The sequence below is a fragment of the Engraulis encrasicolus genome, chromosome 10, assembly GCF_034702125.1.
Source record: "Engraulis encrasicolus isolate BLACKSEA-1 chromosome 10, IST_EnEncr_1.0, whole genome shotgun sequence".
NCBI lineage: Eukaryota > Metazoa > Chordata > Actinopteri > Clupeiformes > Engraulidae > Engraulis > Engraulis encrasicolus.
In genome coordinates, this window is record NC_085866.1 from 13,029,461 (window position 1) to 13,056,134 (window position 26,674).

Sequence of the window (26,674 nt, forward strand, 5' to 3'; positions counted from 1 at the left end):
TGTGTGCGCTCGTGTTCGTGTTTGGCAGGCGTGGACGATGGCGAGGACATCCCCCGCGACACGCTGGTGGGGATTTACGAGCGCATCCGCAAGCGTGAGCTGAAGACCAACGAGGACCACGTCTCCCAGGTGCAGAAGGTGGAGAAGCTGATCGTGGGCAAGAAGCCGGTGAGTCCACTTTACTGCTAGTGGCTGAAGGACAACGCCATGATGAGGCCCTTAGCACCCCACTTCTACCATCCCCATCACACACACACACACACACAGACACAGACACGGACAGACACACACACGCACATGGACATGCACACACACGAACACGGACTCAGACACACGGACATGCACACACACACGAACACGGACACACACACACACACACACACACACACAATCACACACACACACACACACACACACACACACACACACACACACACACACACACACACACACACACACACACACACACACACACACACACAGACTACATTTTGCAGTGTTAATTCAACATTTCAACACACACACACACACACACACACACACACACACACACACACACACACACACACACACACACACACACACACACACACACACACACACACACACACACACACACAGACTACATTTTGCAGTGTTAATTCAACATTTCAACACACACACACACACACACACACACACACACACATACACACACACACACACACACAACACACACACACACACACACACACACACACACACACACACACACACACACAGACTACATTTTGCAGTGTTAATTCAACATTTCAACACACACACACACACACACACACACACACACACACACACACACACACACACACACACACACACACACACACACACACACACACACACACACACACACACACACACACACACACACACACACACACACACCGCTTTATGCTGAGCACTCAGGATTTCTTCAGCATCATCAGAGCAAGCACTTGCAAAGGTCACAGAACATTACTGTTGCACCTGAAGGTAGCTATATAGTAGCTCTACAGCACGTACCGTACAGACCCAAACCTGTATCACGCCAGCCACTGTGCAGACTCCAATCTGCACCCACCGTGCTGCTAGTTGTATTTATCCAGGTCTAGATCCAGGCCAGATCAGTATTGGGGACAGTCAGGGCCGCTGACAGGTTTGGCTGGGCCCGGGACAAAAGCTGGGCCCCCCCTTCCTCCTACTCTTTCCTCCCTCCCTCGAATCAACTTATTTTCAAATGAAATAGAACCATTAATCATGAACTTCATGAGGGCCCAGTTCTCGGCCCACCTTATACCTGGGCCCGGGACAAAATACCCATTTGTCCCCCGCTGTCGGCGTCCCTGGGGACAGCAGCTTTCTGCAAAAAAGATGGATGGTTGGATGCTCTGTGGATTATTTGGGACACAATATGGGGCTCACTTAAGCAATGGGCCCATAAACCGTAGGCGGCAAGTATGTTTGTCTGCGACTGTGCACAAGAGTACATTTTGTCTTTCAAGGTGGGAAATACAGGTTTGCCGTATTGCGCTTTCTCATCTGAAATAAGAACTGAAAAGCGGCTCTATGTAAAAAAAATGTGTACATTGGATTTGTATAATTTGTATACTTTGGCTAATACTTACTTCAGTCACTGTACTTCTCATCCTCGTAGTTTGTTTGCACAGAGTGTAGTCACTCTTTGGTTATGACTTACACAAATACCATGCAGTGAAACGATTGTTAAACAATACAGTGAAATGAATCATTGCCACAGCGCAGAAGGTGGAAGGTGTAGTGGAAAGTTGTGGACCAGTTTTCAGCTTTTGGACCACCCTGAGCACACATTCTGAGAGAGAGAGAGAGAGAGAGAGAGAGAGAGAGAGAGAGAGAGAGAGAGAGAGAGAGAGAGAGAGAGAGAGAGAGAGAGAGAGAGAGAGAGAGAGAGAGAGAGAGAGAGAGAGAGAGAGTCCTCTGCAGTTCGTCACGTCTGAGTCCTTCATGCCTGCGTGACTTTAAGATCTCAGCGGTGGTGGAGAAGGGAGAGCTTGTCAGTAAAGTCACCGTGAGACACTGATGAATGAGTGGATCCATGTCTGGTGCTGACTCACGACTTTCTCTCTCTCTCATCTCTCTCTCTCTCTCTCTTTCACTCTCTCTCTCGCTCTCGCTCTCTGTCTGTCTATTTCCATCTCTATCTCTCTCTCTATCTATCTCTCTCGCTCTCTGTCTGTCTGTCTGTCTCTCTCTCTCTCTCTCTCTCTCTCTCTCTCTCTCTCTCTCTCTCTCTCTCTCTCTCTCTCTCTCTCTCTGACACACTCTCTCCCTCTCTCTATCTATCGCTCTGCTGTCTCTCACTTCTGGATCTCCTCCATCCCCTAATGGCTGCCATTATTTGTGGCCAGTGCTGTCTCATCCCCTCTAATGCAGCCTTTCCATAGGCACCTGAGTGAATGAACATTGGCAGGCAGGCAGCACCGTACCTTTAATGGCCACTTCTCTATGGTTTGATCATAGTATGTCAACTGTTATTGTTCAACCACATAGCAGACATGAGTTATGTGTGTGATGTGCTGTATCAGTGGTATTCCATGGCTATATGATAAACATAAGCATGTAAGTCAGGGGTGGGGAACCTTTTTCATTTGAGGGGCCACTTCAAATTCCTCCAAGGGCCGTAAAAGTCTCCCGAGGGCTGTACTATTAACATTAACCAGGCCCCCTGCAGTTTAGGCCTGTATGGAAGGCAGCCACCTTTAAAGCAAACCCCACATTCTCTGGGTCCCTTAAAAAAATGTATTGCAAATGTCATGCGAAGCTGCATAACATTAAAAAGATGTCGGGGGCCGGATAAAACTGCCTCAAGGGCCGTAAATGGCTCTCGAGACATACTAAGGTTCCCCACCCCTTATGTACTGTAAGTGAATGAAGATAAAGGTGATGCAGCTGTGGTCTAATTAAGAACCTTCAGCAGAGCATCTAATACCATGTTTCTCCAGGGGAACTGACCCGGCCACTACTTAACCCATTGTGTCCTGGAGCAATATATACGCTGCATTCAGGTTCTTGAGATTGGAGCTGTTTTATTAAAAATATGGGTATGATAGATTCTAGTGCAAAATGAAGGTTCTAGATTTTAAATGCAACTTATTTCATGTTTTTTATGTGCTTTGGAGACTGAAATGTTTAGGTTTTAATAGGCAGAGGGCACCATTTCCCAAAAAGGGCATAGGCTAAAATGGGTTAACTGTAAGTCACCTTAGATAACCGCATCAGCTAAATGCAGGGTAATGAATTGTAAAAAGGTTGCACTGTGGTCCAGCTTAGTAAGGAAAACCATTTAAAGGAAGTTTGATTTCTGCTTTGCTTTTGATGGTATCGCTGAGCTTTATTTGCGTTTGCTCCTGGTCTGCATAGTGCTGCTCCTCACGTGTCTTTTCCATCTCTATAAACTGCCAGGGCTTTTTTTTTTTTTTACTGATGTCATAGTTCAAAGGTCATAGGTCAGCTCTGGCAGCTCAGGCATCAGCGTGGATCTGTAAACCTCTCGGTGACCCTGCTGAGATCTAAGGCCTCGCCTTTTTATGTTCTTAATTATCTCCTCGCTTGTATTTCTCTCACACAGATTGGATCGCTTCACCACGGCCTGGGATGTGTAAGTCAAAGCTCTCTTTCTTGCTCTCTCCCCTTTTTAATGCATTTTTCATGTAATGGTATCCAGCAGGGGTGAGCAGGTTGTAAACACAAACAAATAAAACAAATCGGGATTCCTGGCATTCCTTCCCTTGAGCAAAGTCAATGAAATTAGCCAAAGAGTCCTTCCTGCCTTCATTGTTACTATGAATGCAGGTCTCTTTTACATTACATTACATTACATTGCATTTTTCAGACGCTTTATAACCAAAGCGACTTTCAAAAGAGGAAGACTTTTATAGTGCTTTGAAATAGAGCTCTTCAAAAAAACACTGCTGCAATTGTAGCATTGCTGTATGAATACAGTAAATGTATGCTGTTCTGGCTCTAATGAAAGCATTGGCAAATGTTAATTGAGAGGTGTATTGGGAAAAGAGCTCAATGCGGAGAGAAAGACAAAGACTCTTGGCCCTGTTGTTTATGGTCAACAGAAATAAATTCTTGAGTTGTTTGCAGACTGGGACCTTCTCCAAAGGAAGAGAGAGAACGGGAGAAAGAGCCCATGGGTGCCAAGCAGTGTTGAGAGTACCAATAGTATTACACCGTGGTCTTTCGTTGGGTTATGAAATCCAGCCAGCTTACTTACACCCATAATGAAGTTGTTTTTTCTTCTATTCGCCTAGGGGCCATTCACCCTCAGGATTAAATGAAGTGTCTTTCAAGGGAATGAAATCAATTTGGGAGATTAGTTAGGCATGCAAACACCTCTGTGAAATAGAGAGATGGCCAGATAGGGAAGTCTTCAGAGGAAGCATATTATTGTTTAATGTGGTGAGACAGCACCAGGGGAATTCTGCAGCTGACCATGAAAAGTCATTATCCTGCCATCTTATTAAATCAGGCCTCGGGCTGCATTATCTGACTCTTTGCGTAACAACTTGGAAATGTGAAGAGCCATTGAGAGCATAACAATGTATCGAAGTGTATACTTCACCCAATTTTAAATATATTGTGCTATATACATAAAGCTACTTTATTGTCCTTGCTATTGTGGAAGCATGCCAGTTTGTCTCTGAGCCATATCACGATGCGACCATCAAGTGCCTGTTTTCCATTACCAGTTTTCTGGTAGGCCTACAGCTCGACAAAGCGTGACTTGGCCACCACTTTTTGCTTTTCGAATGAGCACGACGCAGCTCAAACATAAAGCAAAAAGTGGCGGCCGAGTCGTGCTGTGTCAAGACGGAGGCCTACCAGAAAACCGGCAGTGGAAAAGAGGCATAAATGCATTGGCTGTGAGTGAGTGGCTGTGAGTGAGTGGCAGCGTTGAATGGGGGTCCATTCAGGCTTTTGAGTAGTGTTGTGTTGTGTTGGCTGTGGTGTCGTGTGCTCCAGGTGTTGTCCCTGCCCCACCGTCGACTGGTGTGCTACTGCAGGCTGTTTGAAGTGCCAGACCCCAACAAGCCCCAGAAACTAGGCCTTCATCAGCGGGAGATCTTCCTGTTCAACGACCTCCTCGTGGTGAGCATGCAGCACAGCTTCCTGTCCCTCTAATCTGCAGTCACCCCTCTTCTCCTCTTCTACACCACCCCATCACACACACCCTTCCACATCTCTCTCTCTCTCTCTCTCTCTCTCTCTCTCTCTCTCTCTCTCTCTCTCTCTCTCTCTCTCGCTCTCTCTCTCCTCCCCTTTCTTTCACATTCCTTTTCTTTTCGCCTCTCCTCCTTTACTACTTTCTCGTGCCTACTTTTCTGTCTTTTCTCCTGTACTCTACTGTCTTAGCAGCTCCTCTACATTGATTTAAACCACCAACAGCTCTGATTTTTACAAGCAAATATGCAGCAATATAAATAAATAAAGACATCAACACAAAGTACATTTGAGATGCCCAGTCAGTGTTTATCAATGCTAATCAGGTTATCCTTTCTATTTACATAGTTGGCTCTTCTCCCATAGTCAAGCATGTTATCATGTATCTCTTTCTTTTAAATCTCAGGTGACCAAGATCTTCCAGAAGAAGAAGAACTCTGTTACCTACAGCTTCAGACAGTCTTTCTCTCTGTATGGGATGCAAGTTCTTCTGTTTGAAAACCAGCGTAAGTGCTCAAAATGCAACCACAGCAAACATAAGTAGACCTAAACGCTAACTGATTTTTCACTCTTTACCAGTTGCTTGTTCAGATGAGTATTTAAAGTGTGTTTGTTTGATCTAAGAAAAATCTCTCTGAATACCATCACCTTTACATATAGAGTTGTTTGAAAGGTCTGTATTGTGTTTGTTTCACGGCAGATTACCCCAATGGAATCCGGCTCACGTCAGCCATCCCAGGTGCAGACATCAAGGTCCTCATCAACTTCAACGCGCCCAACCCACAGGACCGCAAGAAGTTCACTGATGACCTACGCGAGTCCATCGCAGAGGTGCAGGAGATGGAGAAATACAGAATAGAATGTAAGCACACTCCTCCCTCCTTTTCTACAGTACATCTGCTTTTTCCCTAAATCTTCTCCCTCAGTCGTTTTCTTCTTCTTCTTCTTCTTCTTCTTCTTCTTCTTCTTCTTCTTCTTCTTCTTCTTCTTCTTCTTCTTCTTCTTCTTCTTCTTCTTCTTCTTCTTCTTCTTCTTCTTCTTCTTCTTCTTCTTCTTCTTCTTCTTCTTCTTCTTCTTCTTGTCAATATTCTTCTTCTTGTCAATATTCTCCTGCTCGTTATTCTCCTTCTCATTATTCTCATTTTCCACCCATACACACTATTACCCACTGAGCTATCTCGGGGTGCTTGTGTAAACTCTGCATGCAAGAGAGAGCTTACTCGTGTTTGAGGGCAGTCTGTTGTGAGGAGCCCTGAGGTGGTGAAATGCAGGAGATCAGGCCCCTCAAAAGCATGGCAGCCCATCTGCTCCACACAGTCTCTCACCATATCAACCCAGGGCCGGCGCTAGGCATAGGCACACCAGGAGGTTGCCTAGGGCACCAAATGTCGTGGGGGCACTAGAAATGCCAAAAATGTCCCACAGAGTTAAAATGTCAAACAAACAAAAAACTCTGTACACTTTACACATTGATAATGATTATGCATGGACACGTCACAGATTACCTGTGTCAGAGCATATGTATGGCACTATGTTTACAGATGTCTAAAGATTTATAAATGCACAAAAAGGGAAGGGGTGCTTGCCTAGGTCAGTGTTTCCCAACCTTTTTTGTCTTGCGTACCCCCTAAGCCTTTTTGTCATACCATGAGTACCCCCTCACTCATGCTCTATATCCCAATGTAACTACGCTCCATACATTTTTTCATTTTTCCAAGTACCCCCTGAAGTGTGCTCGCGTACCCCTAGTGGTACACGTACCCCTGGTTGGGAAACACTGGCCTAGGTCACCAAGATTACTAGAACCGGCCCTGTATCAAACCATAGTTGGGGCACTTACACGAGGGTTTTTTTGTGGACTTTCCCAGCAGTTATCTGAGATATGTTTGAATTGTAGAATTTAGACAAAGCACATAAATTACTGTGTGATTATTTGTAAGATCTTGGTATGTTTATACTCATTTGATTTTGTTTGTCGTTTGCTTCTCTCTGTAAATGTGTGTGTATGTGTGCATTTCTCTGTGTTTTCTGTGTCCACATTTTTTTTCCTTTGTGCTTTTGTTTGCATGATTTGTCTGTGCTCATCTGTGTATCTGTGTACATTTGTGTGTGTGTGTGTGTGTGTGTCTGTGTGTGTTCATGTTTGTGTGCATGTGCGCATCTGTGGTGTGTATGCATACGTACGTCTGTCTATCTCTGTATGTCTGCCGTGTGTGCATGTCCGTCTGTGTCTGTGTCTGTGTCTGTCTGCCATGTGTGCATGTCTGTCTGTGCGTGTGTCTATGTGTGTCTGCCGCGTGTTTATGTCCGTCTGTGTGTCTGTCGTGTGTGTGCATCTATGTGTGCGTGTGTGTGTGTGTGCGTCTATGTGTGCGTGTGTGTGTGTGTGTGTGTGCGCGTCTGTGTCTGTGTGTGTGTGTGTGTGTGTGTGTGTGTCTGTGTGTGTGTGTGTGTGTGTGTGTGCGTGCGTGCGTCTATGCGTCTGTCTGTGTCTATGTGTGCGTGTGTGTGTGTGTGTCTGTGTGTGTGTGTGTGTGCGTCTGTGTGTGTCTGTGTGCGTCTGCGTGTGTGTGTGTGATGTTTGGCTTGGCGCGGCGTGGCGCGGTGCAGCGGAGCTGGAGAAGCAGAAGGGGGTGGTGCGGCCCAGCATGTCCCAGAGCATGTCGGGCCTGAAGAAGGAGGCGGCCAACGGCAGCATGAGCCGCGCCAGCCTGGACGACACCTACGCCATGGGGGAGGGCCTCAAGAGGAGCGCGCTCAGCAGCTCGCTACGAGACCTCTCCGAAGCAGGTGAGTGAGGTCAAGGGGGCACGGAGGACGCTGATGATGATGACACAATGGCGCAACCGTGGAGACCGTGGCAACATTCCGCGGTGTACAGTACAAGAGCCTTACCCCTGATAAGTGGTCAGGGGCTTATGATGGTTAGAGATACAGAGTGGCTTATTGAGGATATTACTGTATGGCTAATTGTGTAGGTCACAGCGTTACATCTAGAGTTGTTTCACGCACACCATCAGTATACGTACACTGATCTTCATTCAGGGTGGTAGTGGGCATAAGGAGTTCCAAATACAACCACTACATAGTATTACTACCACTAGGCCTTATGGACTGTTAGAAGGACACACAGTACTTCCCATCAAAACATTACAAATGTATGGTTCACCATGACATCAGGCAAAAGACATTTTCTAGTGAAACCAGAAGGTTTTTAATTAGCCTACTGTTAAAGACACTATCAGATGGTTTAAAAAAGCGTAGTCCCAACACTGTGACACCATCGTGTGCCAGGTACTGTAGGTATGTTGATGACGATATTAATTTGTTCCATCTCTCCATTCGCAGTGTTATTATATCCATGTTACCATGAACCTCCCCGGTCCACAGCTGATTCAGGATCAGGTCTGGCCCAGACGGCTGTGTGCCGGCTGTGGGCCAGTGTTTGGCCAGATGTGACCCTCAGTCAGCTGTCCTCTGGCTTCCCTGTGTGCTGTTATACATTTTATCTGTGATATCTGTGTGATTTCACTCTCATTCATCATCTACCCCTCTCTCATCTCATCTTCCTTCTCCTCCTCTTCCTCCACCTCCTCCACACAATCTGTCATGTTTCTGTTCATATCCTTAGAGTTGGATGGGTTCATGTTTCAGTTTTAAGTAGCGACGCATTGAAGTTATTGGTTCCATCTCATCTTTTGCAGTCACTCAAACCCACTGAGCTTTTAATTCATACTCATCTGACTGAAGTCACTTGAAGGATCTGTCACTCTGCTTATCTAGATGCCTATTGGTTTGCTTCTAGTTATGAGATGTGTAGCCTACGTAAGAAGTAGATTCTGTTTTTTTTTTTTTTAGATGAATACATACAGTATTTCACATGTGAATACAATGCCTACTTAATTCGTTTATTTAAAAATTATATCTCAAATACAGTATATGGAAAATTGTACTCTTAGTAGGGTGAAATAAAAGACTACAGTCTGCAGGAACATCACAAAATTAGCAAAGTATAGCTAACGTACTCTTAGTGCAAAATGTATTAAGTGTATATTAAATTTGGGGTTTTTTTACCACCACTTTTCAGTACATGACAGTGACTTTCACGTGGCTTCACCTCAGATCTCCATTCAGCAGAGCCCACTCCAGATAATGCAATGAAATCCATTCAGGGGTCCAAGTCAGATCAATTCAGCTAGACACCATTTAATACCTTTTTGCTTTCCGATTTTTATGTTTCATTTTATTTGATTTCATGAACAACTGAGTGTATCAGCTTTTTTTTTTTTTTACTTTTTTGTTTGTTTGTTTATTTTCAAAGTGTGGTGACCTTTGTTTCCCCCTTCTCCCCCCAAGCCCCTCCTCCCCTTTAGTAGATTAAATGTTGTGTTTTAGGTCTTCCGCAGATGTTTGTGCTCACTCGAACCAGGACGTGGCATGATTGGTAGTCAATGTGTCCTCATTTGGCTGCACGCTGTGGTGGTTCAGTCTGTGTATATAGTCCAGCTGCCCATCCCCTTCTCTCTCATTGGCTTGGAGTGCATATCTGTTTAAATCTGATCATCATCGTCGCTATCTCAGGGTCCAAAGTCTGTATGTGTGTGCCCCGTCCCTGCAGTGCCACACAACATGTGTTTACAAGCATAAATCACATCCCACAGTGACTGGAAGTCTTATTAGCTGAGTACAGCCATCTTAGACACTCTAGATTTCATGTGTAGATGTCAACACATAACTTGGTTACACAGAGAGTCTAAACCAAGAGTCTTGAAGGTTATTTCTCCCATTGTGTCTTTTTGGATAGGCAGCATTTCCTTGACCGCTTCTGTGATCTCATGCATATAGTTCCAGCCCTTTTCTGTTTTTATTCAAAACATTTCCATTTTCAAATTCAACTTTTCATTTCTTAAATTGGTTTTTGGTATTTTAAAAGTCATAATGAAAACCTGGTGGTTGAATGGAAGCACTACATTTTAGACCAAGTGCTAAAAGATAGGATCGAACTTGCTATGAGAATATCACCAAATAGGCCTAAATTACCATCCTTTTATCAATGGGACACTCTGGTCAGAATATTTGTCCATAAAGCTTTGAATTGTAGTTGTTGTTGATACATGTCATACATAAATAGTCACAGCCACTTAAAATGACATAATCCTAACAAAAAAACACCCCAGCAGAATATTTCCAAATTACTATAACTATGATGCATATTTGAGAATATTTTTGTTCATACAGCCATGTATGTTAGTTGTTGTTGATACGCTTCACACTGAAATGGTCTCGAGCCACTTTAAATGTCTACTATATTTCCCAACAAAAATACCTCACCACCACTCCTTCACTCCTCCACCCCCACGCCCCCTCCTGTACACCTTTTTCACTTCTATGCCTGCCCAACGATCGGTTCCAGCCTCCCGTCCAGCTCACACTACAGTCCCAGCCCCAGTCCAGCTAGTTCTGTTCTGCTGTGTGGTGAACCTCAGTCTCACAGTGGCCCTGTAGCTCCCCCTAGCGGTCAGGCAGGGATGTACAGTAGGCACCTGTGTGTGGCGGTCAGCAGAGTTGTGCTGTCCATCCATTCTAATCTATTGGTATTGCATGTTCCGGGCAGGCAAGCGAGGCCGGCGCAGCAGTGCAGGATCACTAGACAGCAATATGGAAGTAAGTAGGAAGCAGTGGATGTCTTAGCAATTCTCTCTCTCTCTGTGATGATGTGCACTGTTTTTTTTACATTTTTGACAAAAACTACAAAGACAACCGGTTTTAGTTATTTATTTTTTTTACTTTTTGTTCGTCCTTGCACTCTTCCCTGCTTCACAGTCGACCAGATCATTCTATTTCATTTTGTTTTGTTTTTTATTTGCTTTGGTTATTTGGTTTGGTTTGGGTTTTGGACAGTATGTTCGTACTCGATGCCTAACCTGCCTGCCTGGGTTTGGTGCATGCTGGGCTGCTTGCCTCTTGAAGCTGGGCTTTGCCTGCAGAGTGAGAAGAGGGGCCCTCGCCTCGCAAGACCTCATGAGGGAGGCCCGCCCGCTCGCTCACTTGCCCTCGTCACGTGACCATGAGCATGACTCCTACTAACCCCCTCCCGTCACACACACACACACACATGCACACACATACACACACACGCATACATGTGCACACACACACACACACACACACACACACACACACACACACACACACACACACACACACACACACACACACACACACACACACACACACACACACAAACACACGCGCACACACACACCACACACGCACACACTCTGATACACATGCAGAGACATGCACACATATATGTACACACTCCAGTGCCATGGTGTCTCCCCATTCAGTCACAGTGATCCACCCACTCATGTGTTCTGTGCTCGTTTAACCGACCTGCGCATCCCCCTCCTCCTCTTCCTCCTCCTGTCCTTCTCTTCTCCTTCTACTTTTCCCCTCATCTGAATGGCCTATGCTATGGCTATGCACACACAACAAACAAATGAAAATTGAATTGAATAGTGATCTTAATAGCTTTATTTCCCCCTGCTATTTATTGTGTTGTGGACCTACTGTCAATTTTTTGTTGCTCGCCTCTTTCCTTCAGAATGGTTAGGGTAGACATCAGGTTGAGTATTTAGTTATGACCGTAGCTGAGTGAGGACTTTGACATGGATTTCATGAGGTTTTCCATCCCTAGGTTTCACTCATACATCATACTCCATCTGTTCTCGTCATGTGCTGTAGACAATCTGAGTTCACCGTCATCATCTCAGTGCACCGTCCATAACCTCAAAAAGAACCCGACAACCCTGTATCCCTGAATGCATTGATTTATTTACTGTGAGGTGTTCCAAGAACATGGTTACGTGATGATGAAGCCGGGTAAGTTTAGCCTGGTTCTCACCACACACTGTCTGGTGAGAGCCTAGGTGAGAACCAGGCTAGGCTAAGTTAACCTGCACGTGGTAACCCTACTGGATAGCCTTCAGGCGTCATTTAGTTTAGAAAATGATGACTCTTGTTATACTCTTCCATTGCCTGCTTTACCACAACCTCCAGATTAACTGAAACTGGTTTGTCACTGAAATCACCTTCTTGGAATACATTCCCCAGTGCCATAGATAGATAATATTGAAGACATGAAAGCAAAGACACGATATACACTACTACACCATAAGGCCAATAAGCTGTAGGGTTTTTTTTCAAAGTGTGCATACCACAGTAGTGCTCCTATAGTCAAGTTGAATGCTAAGCTGGGACTGTGCGTTGCATTTCTTGCCCGCTTCTACGGTGTGCATGACGGTTCTACTGCCCGCCCACCGGCCCGCCCGCGGCTCTTTGACAAGGTGCATGTTAAGGTTTTCCCCTCTCTCCTCTGAGATTAACTGCTTCAACTGACAGCTCTTCAAGGATGAGACGTCACTTATGTACTCACGCCCTCTTTTTCTCTGTCTGCCGGTGTGTTGCTTTTGTTACATTCTTGAAATGAAACCATCTTCCATTTATATGATACTTATACGATACACTTCACGTCAGCTTGAGAGGTACAAGAGGGAAGATGGTAGGCAGATACGTAGAGTGTAATAATATCATGCTCACGACGATCACACACACACAGACACACACACACACACACACACACACACACACACAGACACACACACACACACACAGACACACACACACACAGACACACACACACACACACAGACACACAGACACAGACACACAGACTTATGCAGCATACAGGGAAAAAGAGGACTTGGAAAAAGGACCTACAACTGTAACACGTGCTGTAGGTGTACGCCAGTCCTTTTCTCTCCTGTGTATGCCACATTAAACTTAAACTTTATTTATAAAGTAGCTACAGTTTTTCCACATTACTTTTTCCATTACTTGCATTATATTATTTTATTCCATTTAGCATTGCATCAGCAGTCACCGTAATTGATTAACAGTGCCTTGATCAATTGACAGGTGTTGTATTCTGTTCTGTTTTTGCATGCTGTCGCCAAAAAAAAAACCCTCTTTCCTTTTCTCAACACTTGTATGACACTCTTCTTCTTCCACCAGAGATGCTGCTCTCCAGCCTGTCATGATTCTTGGCTGTGGCCCGCAGTAGCCTCTGGAGCTGAGTTGTATAAAGTAGAAGTACTCTTGCAGATGTAATTACAACACTAATATCATACTAGCAGGCCATCTGCTCACCGGTTCCGCCAAAGTGCGGCGCACACTGCTACGCCAATGATTGATTCCACTGTTTTCAATAGAACCCCACACACCGGCGGCGGCGCAGATGTCCGGATATCTGCACCAGCGCGCTGGATTCTATTGAAAACAGTGGAATCAATCGTTGGCAGAGCTGTGCGCCGCACTATGGTGAAACCGGTGTGCAGAGGCCCTTACATGGTTTCAACTTGGTACTAGCATGTGTTTAGCGTTGTTATTACATTTGTACACGAGTACCTCTACTTCTACTTTATACAACTCTGGGGTGCATTTCTCGAAACCATAGTTGCTCATTTAGTTAGCTACTTCATTGTTTTCAATGCAATTTCCCATTGGCAACTTCCCAAGTTGCTAACTAGCTAGCACTATGCTTTCGAGAAAAGCACCTCTGGTCTGGAGGTGGTGTCTTCTGGTGGTCTGGTGGAGGTCTGCTCACGTCCCGTTTTTTTGTTGTTGTCCCTCTCTTGTCCCCCAGGGGTCCACCATTAGCAGCCCCCACCTGCGGCGGAGGGTCACCACCCACGAGTGCTCGTCCCGCGGCCACCCCCACCCCCACCCCCACCCCGCCGCCACCGTGCCCAACTCCTCGTCCTCCATCCTGGGCTCTCTCTTCGGCAGCCGGCGGGGCAAGTCCTCGTCCTCGTCCTCGTCCCAGGGTCCTCCGCCGCCTCCGCCTCCGCATCCGCCCCCTCCCTCGTCCCACCCGACCCTCATCTCCCACACGCCGCACCCCGCCAACCTGCACCACACGGCGACGCATGGAGAGGCGACTCACACCAGCGCCAGCGGCGGGCATCACCACCACCACCAACACTACGGCCACGGTGGTGGTGGGGGGGCACAGAACCCGCCGCCCTACCACCACCACCACCACTACCACCCTCCTCCGCCCACCGCCACCTCCTCCTCCTCACAGCAGCACAGCAGCAGGCAGCAGCCACACCCACACCCTCCCTCCACCTCCTCCCACTCCCACCACCTCCTCCACCAGCACTCGTCCCACTCCGCGCACTCCTCCTCCTCCTCACACCCCCCATCGCAATACCCAGGCTACGGCTCACAGCACCCACACCCGCACTCCCACTCTGGTCACTCCGGTCACTCCAGTCATCATGGGCAGCACACGTCTCACTCCTCGCATTCCTCCCACTCTCAGCAGCAGCAGCACGGTCTACCCCCCTCCTCCTCGTCATCATCGCACCATCACCACCACCATCACCACCACCACGGGCAGCAGGGGAGCTCGGGGCACGGCAACCCCAAACCCAAACACAGCGGCATCAGCACTGTGGTGTGACACCCGTGCCTAGGCTGACGCTGACGCTGAGGAAGGCGTCAAGTGTTTGGGTGTCCAGTATCGGACGGGCAGACAGACAGACAGGCACACAGACAGATAAAGACGGTCGTGTCGGTGTCGCTGTGTGTGTGTGTGAGTGAGTGCGTGAGTGACCGGGCCGCTGTGATGCTGCAGCTGTGGTGCACTGTCTCCTCCCATTCAGCAGGGGGAGCTGATGGCCCGCTGCAAACCTGCAGGTTTCCCCAAAACCAACCAAGCTAAAGCAAAAAGTCAAAGACTACTAACAGCTATCTCCAACTCCTGCCTGACTGTCCCTCATCTCTCCAAAAAGGATGCTCTCCCTCCCTCTGCCTCTACACTTCCTGTTTTGTTTTTGTTTGTTTGTTTGTTTTTTTTCATTCATGTTCTGCTGTAGTTCTGGCTTGAATCGCCCGTTTCTCTCTCAGCAGTACAGTAGGTATGTGTTGCCCAGGTCCCTTCTTCAACCAAAGCTTACCATCATCATCATCTAGCGCACTTCTCCCCCTGAAGCACCACATCACTATGTCCCGTCTCCATCCATACTCCAGTCAAGTCATCATCATCTACAGCCCTCCGACCATCAGGGGGAACAACAACACAGGTGGGAAAGGCATGTAGTAGAAACATGGCTTATAACTCTCACCTGTTTTTGGAAGCAGCTTGCGTTTTTATTTAATTTTTTTGTTGTTTTAAGTGCTTTTTGTATGTTACTCACTGTAGGAATTTAATGTATTGCAAGAGAAAAAGCGATGTTATCATTTCACAGTCAGTGACGAGACCGAAAACAAAACAAAACAAGACAAAAACAAAAAAAAAGATTAACATCAGTGTTACGTCTGTCACAAAAGTAGTCGTTCTAGTACTGTATTTACCGTGGATGACAGCTTTGTATGTTGTCTCTTAGCAATCATAAATAAATGTGCCAACTATTAATGCATTATCTATTTAGTCAAGATTGCTTTGTGTACAGTATATTGTGCGTAAAGTATTTTGTAGTATACTTCCAATTGCAACCATTGTTATAATTGTTCTATAAAATCTGTAAAAAAAAGATTGAATTTTCTCAGAGTTCCATGGTCACAGGGGTGTTGGAAGACTACATTAGAGAATGGACATTAGAATGAGCAGTTAGGGCTTTTTGAAGTGAAAATGGGAGTTTACATATACACACACGTCTCATCAGGCATAGAAGACTGTTTATAGACTGAAAAATAGCTGTGGCTGCTATGGCAGGGAGATGTACTACAAGGGCCTAAGAAAACCAATACGATAAGGCAGTTGATGGTGATAAAGCAGTTGATTGGGTTGCTGGGTAATGAAGGAAGGGCTGTTCTGGCATTGCTATGCTGACAGCCTATACGGCTCTGGCCATCTTGTGCTGGCAATGCTACTATAAGCTTTCAAAGAACACAGGGCCCTAGTAATCACTCTGCAGTACTTGCATTCTTGACTGACACATATCTCTATAATCGTTTTCGTTTTCCTTTTTTTTGTATTTTAGTTATCAATGATTTAATGATTACAAATGTTTTTCATTTAATATTAAATATTTGTTGCTGAATATTTAATAGTAAATATAAATGGTTTTTTTTTCCTTTTTTTCTATTTCCTACCATCCACAAAACCCTTACAGGGCCAGTGACTGAAAATAGTTCTTAGTTATTTTCTATGGATTATTCATTTTTATCAGCTCATGTGCAATATGTTTATATTGATTTCATGTTGGAACTCTCACGTTATCATTTAAAGGACTCTTATCTTATTTTGATGTTTTGTTGAGATTGTTTTATGTTTTGTTTGTTTATTTGTTTCATTTTCAGTATCATAGCTTTCTGTGGATTAAAAAAACATGTCCTCATTTTTGAGAGACTTTCTCTTCTGGAATTCATCAGAATGTCAATTAAGTGATGATGATAAAATGCATGTCATTTGTTATTGATGTGAGGCCATTGTTGGTGTATTTATTTATTTTGCTAAAATAAATCAGTGTTACCATAGCAACTAAGTGCAATCATCCCCCCCAAAAAATCTGGCACTTATCCTCAGTGTTAGACTCATCGTGAGTTGTCCTAAAAGACATTCAAATGAATGGTTCAGGTAAACAAGCGTGACCATTTGCACACAGTACAGTTTGAATGAGGGTGCAATTTTTACTGCATCATATAAAAAGCACATGACAGACTTTTATTTTCCATACTTATACATAAGTAAACTACAGCTGGAGTATAGATATGGATGCAGAAGTCTATTGAAGGATTATTTAAATCACAAAATCAACACTACAGTACAATATTCACAGGACTAGGCGTCATACAAGGAGTAGTTTATGGTGTGTTGGTTTGTTCAAAGATATCACACAAATTTTCAAACTTAGCATTCATTTCTTCATGAAAGTTGTCTTCATAGAAACAAAATATCACAATAACAGGAAGTGGGAGACGGTATGTTTTTTTCTCTCTCTCTCTCTCTCTTTGGGAAATTATCTCTTGAATGTCTTTTTTAATAATGTCTGATTTATTTTTTATGATCACGAGAGGTGACGATGTAAAAACTGATGGAAAATGGTCTAAGTCTATTTGATTGATGATGTCTTGTTCCAACTAATGCCAGTGGTCACCTTGCCCCAACAAAGCACTGCATGTAAAAAAACAATGCATCCTGTTCCTATAACTCACTGTGAGCAGACTTAAACCTCTGCCTCTCTTTAAGACTTTTATCCTTTCCCTTTTGATTTTTGGTCAAATATTTTTCGGTTTTATTTTGTCATGCTCTGAGTTGTGACTTGCAGTTCTATTGTGAAATGGTATGTTACTGACGATCGGCATGCAGTTAACATAGCTAGTTTCAGCTCCACTCCACCGTGTAACAATAATAATAATAAAAACGGGGCCCTTGACTCGAGCTCCTTTTTAGGCTGTGCGTCAAGGGCGCCCCCTGTTGTAAATAACTGATCAGGGAGACAGAGGTAGACGTTTCTGATGGGGTTTTGTTGAGGGCATGCGAGTCAGGTGGCAGTGGCACAGCTGTATGGATCAGGGGACCAAGTGGGTAAAAATGTGCTTGTAATGTACATACGATGTAAATAAATATACAGGAAATATATATTAAAAAAATAAATATATCAGTAAGCATTACGTTAAGTGCACAGTCATATCAAAGAGTGTATTTCTGTCTTCTCTGAAGAGGGAGAAACAAAAATCTAGCCTGTCTCTGCTTCCATTTGTTTTGGACGATATGCCATTGTGGATTATATTAAAAAAAAACAGACTGTTGATTGGGATCACTGCCTCGCTCAGTTTCATGCACACAAGCTGCTACTGTTCTCGCTCTGGACACCACATCTTCACACATTACACGAAGGACAGAGGAAGTTCAAAAGTGCTCTCATCGTTATCTGCATTCTGTTTGTAAGTGGTCTAAGACAAAAAAAAAAAATCTCATCAATGTAAAAGTTCGACTGTGACGATGTTGAGAACGCAAAAATAAAACCAATATATGAGTTAAAATATATGTCTCTCTCAATTTGTGCCAAAGGGATTGTATACTGATAGAAGCCATGGCCTAGTGGTTAAGGAGATGGGCTTTAGATCAGACGGTTGCAGGTTTGAATCCCCCCTTCCACTCTCTGGCTGGATTCCAATCTGCGGACTTCCGTCCTCCCTTGCTCATTTGCCTGCTTGTGACCCCATGATGATGTCACTGACGTGACGAAAGAAAATTATTTCAATATCTTGCAAAAGTTATGTCATTTTCTCATTTGCAGTTGGGATGGTGAATGAAAAACAGTCCCCTTAAAGTTGTTGTGGCTAGGCCACTTTATTGTTTTCTCCACGGAGGCAGGTTGAGGCCACAAGCACAAGTGGAGGACGGGAGTGTGCATATTGCAATACACACCATATCTCACACTATGGCTGAGGTGCCCTAGTGTAAGGTTAACCCCACAAGGACTGTAATCAATACCATGTAAAACACCTGTAAGTCACCTTGGATTAAAAAAAGTGTCTGCTAAGTGTAATGTAATGAATACCATGGTAAAACTGGTTGTTCAAAACCAGCAGTCTCTTCTCTCTGAGCTCTAGTCACCAACACAGAGGCCTCAATACAAGACCTGGCTAAATGAGAACAGATTCATTTACTTTACAAATGTAGTCTTGGGACTACAATGTAGTCTTGGGACTAGTGAAAGATTACACAGTCCAACTGATGCGAGAAGCTTATGCCAGGTATATGAACAAATAGAAAGAAAACAAAGTCCAGTCACAAAAAGCCACCGCCGAAGTCTCTCCCATGCAGCAACGTAGGCATGCAGGCCTAAAATGACGCAGTAAGATTATGCATGCCATGGCCTCAGTGACATGCTCACATGGGTGATTTCCAGGGATGCTGCTGCCCTTATGCAGGTCTGCAGAGGGTGATACCCTTATCTCACCACAGCCCAGGGGTCTCCCTCAGGTCACGTGACCAGCAGAGAGCCGTCACTGATGGGCAGGGCCACTGACAGCTTTCCCTGGGCTTAGGACAAAGTCATCTGAACGGGCCCCCTACCCAATAAATGAAGAGTTCAAATGCAAAACCCTCTAACTCCATTTCTGAAGACCTGCACTTCTGTATCTTTAGAGAACACCGTTGTTGGTTTGCTTTACAATGATGTGCTTGATAATACATATAAATAATTATATGACATAAATTAAATAAAAAATATGCAATTTTGATAGCTTTGTCTTAAATAATAATGAATTAAGATTATTTTCTGAAAAGGCACTTAGGGGGTTTGCATCTGACCTCTTCATATGCAATATAATGGGGACCCAATTCTGGGGCCCCTATCTCCCTGGGCCCGGGACAACATACCCCTATGTCCCCCCCCCCCCCTGCCGACGGGCCTGCTGATGGGTGTGGTGGGCAATCCACACAGACAGTTGCGGACAGGGGCACCAGTCGACTGACGCCAGTCACCATTAGCTGCTGCTGCTGTTGCCAGTCTGTGGATTCTCTTTTTAATTTCTATTTCATTTGACCTTTATTTAACCAGAGAGGTCCCATTGAGGTAAAGTAAACCCTCTTCTTCCACAAAGTCCAATTAGGAACTTTTGTCTGAGGTAGTCTAAAACCATGAGAGGAGAAGAGGGAAATCACCTCTACATTGACTTCCAGCTGAAAGGTAAAGGTTAAATGCTCATCTGAGGCTGTATAACATATCTCCCACATGAAATTATACTTACTTAGAGTACACCGACATACAGCTGGGATGGCGTTTGTTATTCGTTATTTACTCTTAAAAAATAAACAAAAACAAAAAAACTAACCCCTATTTGCAACTGCACTTGTTGTTCTGTATATTTCCTGTGCACTTTGTATTTGCTTGTGATTTTGGCTTGATTATGTCCTCTTTTGAAAGTCGCTTTGGTTAAAAAGAGTCTGCCAAATGCAATGTAATGTAATGTAATGGAAGCGGCCGTGTGATGTCCATACTTGTTTTTTTGTGCTTCTTCACATCAGACAGCTCTGGGGTAGGTTTGCTTGAGGATCAACGGCCTTTTTTTAGAACTGTGTTCAGTTATGTAATGCTAGATACGTAGCCAACCCCTTGCAGTTGAGATTATTATTATGCATGACTCCTGAAGGTACAAACTGCAATAGCTGAGTGGCAGCGATATGTTCTGCTGTTGCATTTTCTATTACAAACATTTTGTATAACCTTCAGTTTATTAAATCTTATTGCATTTTTTGAACCTGGTGATATTTAAGGTCCTTGACAGTGTTCACTCACACATATAAATATAAGAAAAGCAGAGATAGAAATTGGAGTAGTGCTAATATATGTAATTATTATATCTGTTATTTTGCTTATATACGACCTATAGAGACATACTGTTTTGTAAGTTCTCAAAGTATTATGGCACACACACATGCCATCTATGCTGTAAACTCACAAATGCCTATATCCCTAATCAATACGGCCTAAATGTTGTCTGTTCTTGTAAAGTAGTGTTTCTCAACAGGGGAGGTACAGCCCCCAAGTGGGCACTGGGGAGCCCTAGGGTGGGTGTTGAGAAGGATACAGTTGAGAGGGGATGGTGCTTAGTTGTCATTGCGGGCATTAGTCCATTTACATGTTTTAATACTAAGGGGGGCGTTGGCAGGCTTATGATGAGTTCAAGGGGGCATTTGGAGGCTTACGATGAGATCAAGGGGGCGTTTGTTCAAAAAGGTTGATAAGCACTATTGTAAAGCATTCTTATTTGTGTCTGCAGGAGGCTTTTCAGTAGCCTGGGCGAAAAGCCGACTGTTGACTCCGATGTGCGGAGCCAAAATCTTTGGGTGGAGTACATAGGATGGCGTCGCGAGGCGAGCTTTTCACATACACATGCAAAGTATGCATATCTGTGGCCACAGGATGTTGCTTGGTGTAGTGCTCCTCCTCCTCCTACTCCTGGTGGACTCCTGGTGCTCTCCTCAAACCCTCTCCAGCCAGTGCCAGTGCTCCACTCTCCCGGCCGCCAAGCTGAAGGTCGACTGCACCGGCAATAGTCTCAGGAAGGCCCCCATACAAATCCCTGTGGACACCGCAGAGCTTCATTTACACGGCAACCTCCTCGCGAGCGTTCCTGCCGGGTATTTCGACCTGCTGCCGAACCTGAGGATGGCCAACCTGTCGGGGAACCCTTTTCACTGCGACTGCAGGATCGAGTACTTGCGCAGCTGGCTTCTGAAGAACAAGGCTCTGGTGCCGGAGCTGCCCACCTGCTCCAGCCCTCATTCTCTCAGGGGCAAAGTCATCACTGAACTGGACGACTCCCTCTTCTCTCCCTGCGATAAAGGACACGGCTCCCCATGCTCTGTTTACAATGTCATGTTGGGATTCATGCTTTGTGCCCTCAATGTGGCGTTGTTCTGGAGCCTTAAACTGGCAAAAGACTCGCCGTACATTCTAGGGATTTATGAAAAGCACACTGGCTTTGAGGCCTCGTCTCTGAGGTCACGAAAGCCAAAGCACAAGACGAGGCCATCTTTAGGCTTTCTGAATGAGACGGAGAGGCCTATACTTAACATGGACATACTCCCTCAAATAATGGATACTTTACACAGGAAACACAATATAAAGCTCAAAGAAGTATAAACTGTCATAATTTACTTAAAACATAAATATGTAGGCCAAGGATGGGCACACTCAGGCCCAGGGGCCACATGCGGCCTGCTGCTGAGCCATTTCATGTGGCCCGCAGAAAACTTTTCAATTAAAAGTGATGCTCACAGGCCCTACCGTGGCCTAACGGTAGGGCACTCATCTGCTATGCGGCCGACCAGGGTTCGATTCCCGGCCCGGGTCCTTTGCCAGCCCTTCCCCATCTCTCTCTCCCCACTTGCTTCCTGTCACCATCTTCACTATACTACCATAAATAAAGTAAAAAAGACCAAAAAATAAAAGTGATGCTCACGGAACTCTTAAAATAACTACTCAAGCTAGGGGTATTGTATGTTATACAGTAGGCTATTGCACAGTAAATACATTTCAGTGCAATTTTCAGGAATGACATGGCAAAAGTTATGCTACCCTACATTATTATGTGTTATTGACAGTCAAGTTGTTCTGTTGAGATCTGGCCCTTCGACCAATACTCTAAACCCAATGTGGCCCTTGAGCCAAAATCATTGCCCACCCCTGGTGTGGGATATATTGGTATTAATATCATGAACCTGGATTGCCATGGGGCTCATAATAATGTTAGCTAGAGGCATCAGGTTATTAACATTACAATGCACTGATGTCTTAGAAGCAGTTAGTCCTATGGCCCAAAAAGAACAAGCAACATATTTTAGCTAAACATTATATGGAATCAATGTAACTGTGTATATATGCTTCACCACATCTGCCCAATTTTGGAAAAGGCAATTGCAAAGATCCTGTTCATTCAGTGTTCTTCAACCCAAAACAAGCTGAGCTTGGGTTGAGTGAACTGACAAGTTAACATGTGCCTCTTTTCCACTGCTGTTTTACTGGTAGGCCTACAGCTCGACCCAACATGACTTGGCCTCTACTTTTTGCTTTATGATTAAGCTGTGTCATGCCTTTTTCGAAAAGCAAAAAGTGTCGAGCTGTAAGCCTACTGGAAAACCCCAGTGGAAAAGAGACAATGTAGTCCTGCCATGATCACAGAACCCTAATTCATTAATTAATCTGAATTAAAAAGTGATGTTTTTATTTTAGAAATAACCAGTAGGTGGGGTGCTGTAGCCAAAAAAAGTGACAAAAACTTGCCCACTGAACTCAAACATTCCTACCAATGTTATTTTTAACTACAGGTACATGACAATGACTTCTGTAATGTTATTATGTTGGGGAAATTCCTTTTGTAAAAAGCCCTTCATTTCTGTTCTCCTGTGGTTGCAATTGAAACACTGTCTGCCTACCACTGAAACGGCATATTTGAAAAAAAAGTACATAGATCTGCATTATAAATTCAATATTTTTTTCAAACGCAGAATTTGCAAGAATATGTCAAAATCCTACTGGGGAGTCTCATTGTCATCAGGACACAGCACACAACAAAACTACATTTATGCCTCACTTGAGGGAAGCCCAACAAGCACCCCAACGGAGCAGCTGGTGGGGCCATGCTAAGGCTGTATCTCTGTCAAGGAAGCTGACAGGGGGGGCAAAGGGGCCAGGTGTCCCCGGCTCAGGGAAAGAGAGCCCCCAGAATTGAGACCACATTACATTGTCAGGGGTGATAGTGAAAAAAATCCTGAGCCTGAACTTTTTTCCCTGCTCTAACGACGACGACAAGATACTGCATAGTGACGTAACGTAGGCCTATTTTGACACATTATTCAAACATTTAATAGCCTGTGTATGACCATTATTCAAGCCTGATCGTAGAAGAAAACCCTGAACATGTAACACTTTCTGAGATAAGAATAACCTAATGGCTAATTATTATCAATGTTTTTATTTTTGCAAACTCTGTCAAGCCTGAAATCAGGCATGGAGCCTGAATACTATCAGCCCTGCATTGGATGTATTGAGAGGAGGTCTCTTTCAGATGATTCTGTTCTGGGCCTGGCCACAGCTGTCAGCAGGGCTGATCTCAGTCATTGAGCAGGCAGGAGGATGTAATGGGGGGAGACTATTGGCTATTCACTGCTCCTGCCTGCCAATGATAGGAGTTGAACTGGCAAGCAGAGGTGTTGTACAGGGGGGTTGTGTGACAGCGTCACCAGGGCCCCATGTGGGCCACATGGGTTTTTCTTGTTTATAAACATGGTGGTGAGGAGGGGCAAGACCCTGGCAGCCAACCACATGAGAGGAAATGTGAGAACCCATGTATAGGCGTCCCACACCTACATTCCGATTGGTGTACATATATGCCTGGGGTGGTATAGAGCTGAACCCTACAGTGAGGCACTCCACTTGGTAGGGAGAGCCTCGTGGGTGTAAGCTGAACCACCTTGATTGCGAACACATGAAATCTGGCCCAAGTGTGATTCAAGAGCAGTAGTAACAGCTGCCTGCATAGTATCTGTCACAACATGTGGCCACACAGCGCCACAGTGACGGACGCTTTCATTGCTGTCAGCTGCCTCCTTCAATCTTATTGGTCAATGCCCCAGCACGCGCTGCCTCCATAAATCCTCCCTTCTTAAGGACAACTGTCCAATACATGGGTTCACAGTGTTTGTAAACACGATGTTATGAGGAGGGGCAAGACACTGGCAGCCAACCACGTGAGCGAACACGTGACCGACAGCGGTTTACAACTATCAGAGGTTGAGTTGTGCGCAGCTAGGTTAGCGCGGCCAGGGGAAAACAAAAATGCAGAACCCATGTATACAACACCCTGCCTTTCAATCACTGGTACAGTATCTATTCATTCAACTATGCTCCAGGTCTGATGACACTTCTGCTCTGCATTTTACATACAACTCATTCAACTCCACCCAAATTCATAGACCCCCCATCTTGTGAAAGCAACTGCTTCGTCTATTTCAAGCATACCAGTATAATGTTGTACATACCTGTTAGTCCATGAGCCAGACCACTGATCGCAATCGAAAGGGTGGGCAAAGTCTTGTTGGTATTTTATTATTGCTATATATGTCCAGTTTATGAATTGGTATGATAACCTTTGCAGAACAGTAGCTTTATCATATTTATCATGTATTTCTTATTTGAACCATTTTACACTAAAAACGCCTAGGCTAATTTGCTAATATCTTGATAAATTGAACATAAAAATGACTTTGAGATAAATATATTTATAGGAAAAGATGTTATACAAAGTTCTTGGATAGTTCAAAGGGCACGTTACACATATTTCCCACTTAATTTAGTTCAGGCCCCCATTTTCACTGACTTTTCATTTAAAAATGAGGGTTTATTTCTCAAGAGTGAAAATACTGGAAGATTGGGTAAAAAAAATAAATCTTCTATGCCTCACCACACAATTTTCCCAGTACATTACAATACAGGTGGGTTTTGTACAAGTTTCCTTAATAGTTATGTTTCATTATCCAAAAAAGTGTAATCTACACTAACATTCAAAAGTTTGGGGTCACCTTCATTTTTCCAGTTATTTGTTTGCAATTCAAGTCGCAAACATCTTTTAAATAGCTTGAAATTGAATAATGGAAAGTACTGAACAGCCACAGGTGAAAAAAGGTTTGATTACCCATAAAATTGTTTAAACTGGACAGAAGAGTGAAATCTAACCAAGCTTTTTCACCCATTTATTACATAGAAATACGTGTTTTAGTCCATTTTTCTACAGACATATCTTTGGTTTATCAGAGAATACATGGAACTATTGGAAAGCTCAGTGTCTGCCCTTTCCAATGGTACATGTATGATATTTGTTGAGTTGTCACCTCGTCCACAAATTCAAGTCAAAGTAGCTGCATGATTTTCTAGCCATCAGAATGAACCTACTTATGAATGCACGATCCATTGTCTCAGCGATGTTTTGGTGTGCAAGCCAGTGCCATACATCGTTGGAAAGTGTAGATTCTCCTCTTTCAAATGATGTGTATATCATCCGGCATTGTATGGACTGATAGGAGCAGACATCAACTTTTGCATGCATGGGGCTCATAGAGCTCATGGGCAATTCTGGACCTCATCTCATCCCGGGAATGAATCTGTAGAGTCGCGACTGGCTATTATTAATGCCAACGGAGTCTAAACTTTGATTAGTACACCAGACTAGACACTACCTTAGTAAAGGTACACTTTGATTAGTCCAAAGTTAGTGATACATTTTGGTCTTCCAAACTAGTTGGCCGTTGGGCCTACTTCAGGCGACTCTTGCATAGAGACAAGGAGTAGTATGGTGTTTAGTAATTTAAAAACCCTTTATTTTAACTGGGGTACATAACTAAAAACGCCAACCGGTTTCAACCTCACAGGGTCTTCATCAGGGCGTGTCATTTTGGTCTATTCTATGCAATATCTATACAAGTAAATCCATTCAACAGTTACTTTTTCCAATATCAAATTGCTTATTTGTTGCATGCATTAATTTCAGGGAACAATAACTCTATACACTGATTTTATACTAGAACTGAAATTGAAAAGGAATAAGCTTAACTGTCAGAAAGAAGCATTGTGGGAGGAAAGTGTGGTGACCCCAAACTTTTGACCGGTAGTGTACTTAAATGTAAACTAATTTACAGACACACTCGAATTTGATATGTAGACAAAGACCTATTTGATAAAGCAGAGACTACACTTTTTACATCGACTAAGGGTGTTCGGAGAGGATAAAGTAACTTTTTGTACCATGCTGTTATTGAGAGTGTACTACACTATACAATCCAGTGGCATGCACAGACATTTTTGGGGGCAGTTGCTCAAGGTGGGGGCGGGGGGCGTGTGGAACTTCCAGTTGCCTTGCTAGGTTAGAG

At 44.3% G+C, this 26,674-nt stretch overlaps 2 protein-coding genes across 8 annotated transcripts in view; both read left to right on the forward strand.

The window, feature by feature from the left end:
- LOC134456628 (IQ motif and SEC7 domain-containing protein 1-like) overlaps positions 1-16,770 on the forward strand; it is a 204,914-nt gene extending 188,144 nt beyond the window's left edge. For 6 of the 7 annotated variants that reach the window (XM_063208048.1, XM_063208052.1, XM_063208050.1 and 3 more), the window contains 8 exons: positions 29-168; positions 3,623-3,652; positions 5,026-5,151; positions 5,630-5,729; positions 5,924-6,085; positions 7,834-8,013; positions 10,838-10,887; positions 13,931-16,770. In XM_063208048.1, coding sequence (XP_063064118.1) covers positions 29-168; positions 3,623-3,652; positions 5,026-5,151; positions 5,630-5,729; positions 5,924-6,085; positions 7,834-8,013; positions 10,838-10,887; positions 13,931-14,752 — 1,610 coding nt within the window. In that variant the 3' untranslated portion in view covers positions 14,753-16,770. The remainder of the gene's footprint in view (positions 1-28; positions 169-3,622; positions 3,653-5,025; positions 5,152-5,629; positions 5,730-5,923; positions 6,086-7,833; positions 8,014-10,837; positions 10,888-13,930) is intronic. The other variant, XM_063208053.1, reaches the window with a different exon arrangement.
- A 2,960-nt stretch (positions 16,771-19,730) lies between these two features.
- On the forward strand, positions 19,731-23,986 carry gp9 (glycoprotein IX platelet). Its single transcript, XM_063209583.1, has 2 exons — positions 19,731-19,934; positions 21,028-23,986. Exon 2 carries the CDS (start codon positions 21,141-21,143, stop codon positions 21,891-21,893), a length of 753 nt encoding a protein of 250 aa, XP_063065653.1. The 5' UTR covers positions 19,731-19,934; positions 21,028-21,140; the 3' UTR covers positions 21,894-23,986.
- Positions 23,987-26,674: the final 2,688 nt, after the last annotated feature.

What these genes read in the sequence shown, in the direction of transcription:
- gp9 (XM_063209583.1), top strand. Translation starts at nt 21,141, where the DNA reads ATGCAAAGTATGCATATCTGTGGCCACAGGATGTTGCTTGGTGTAGTG.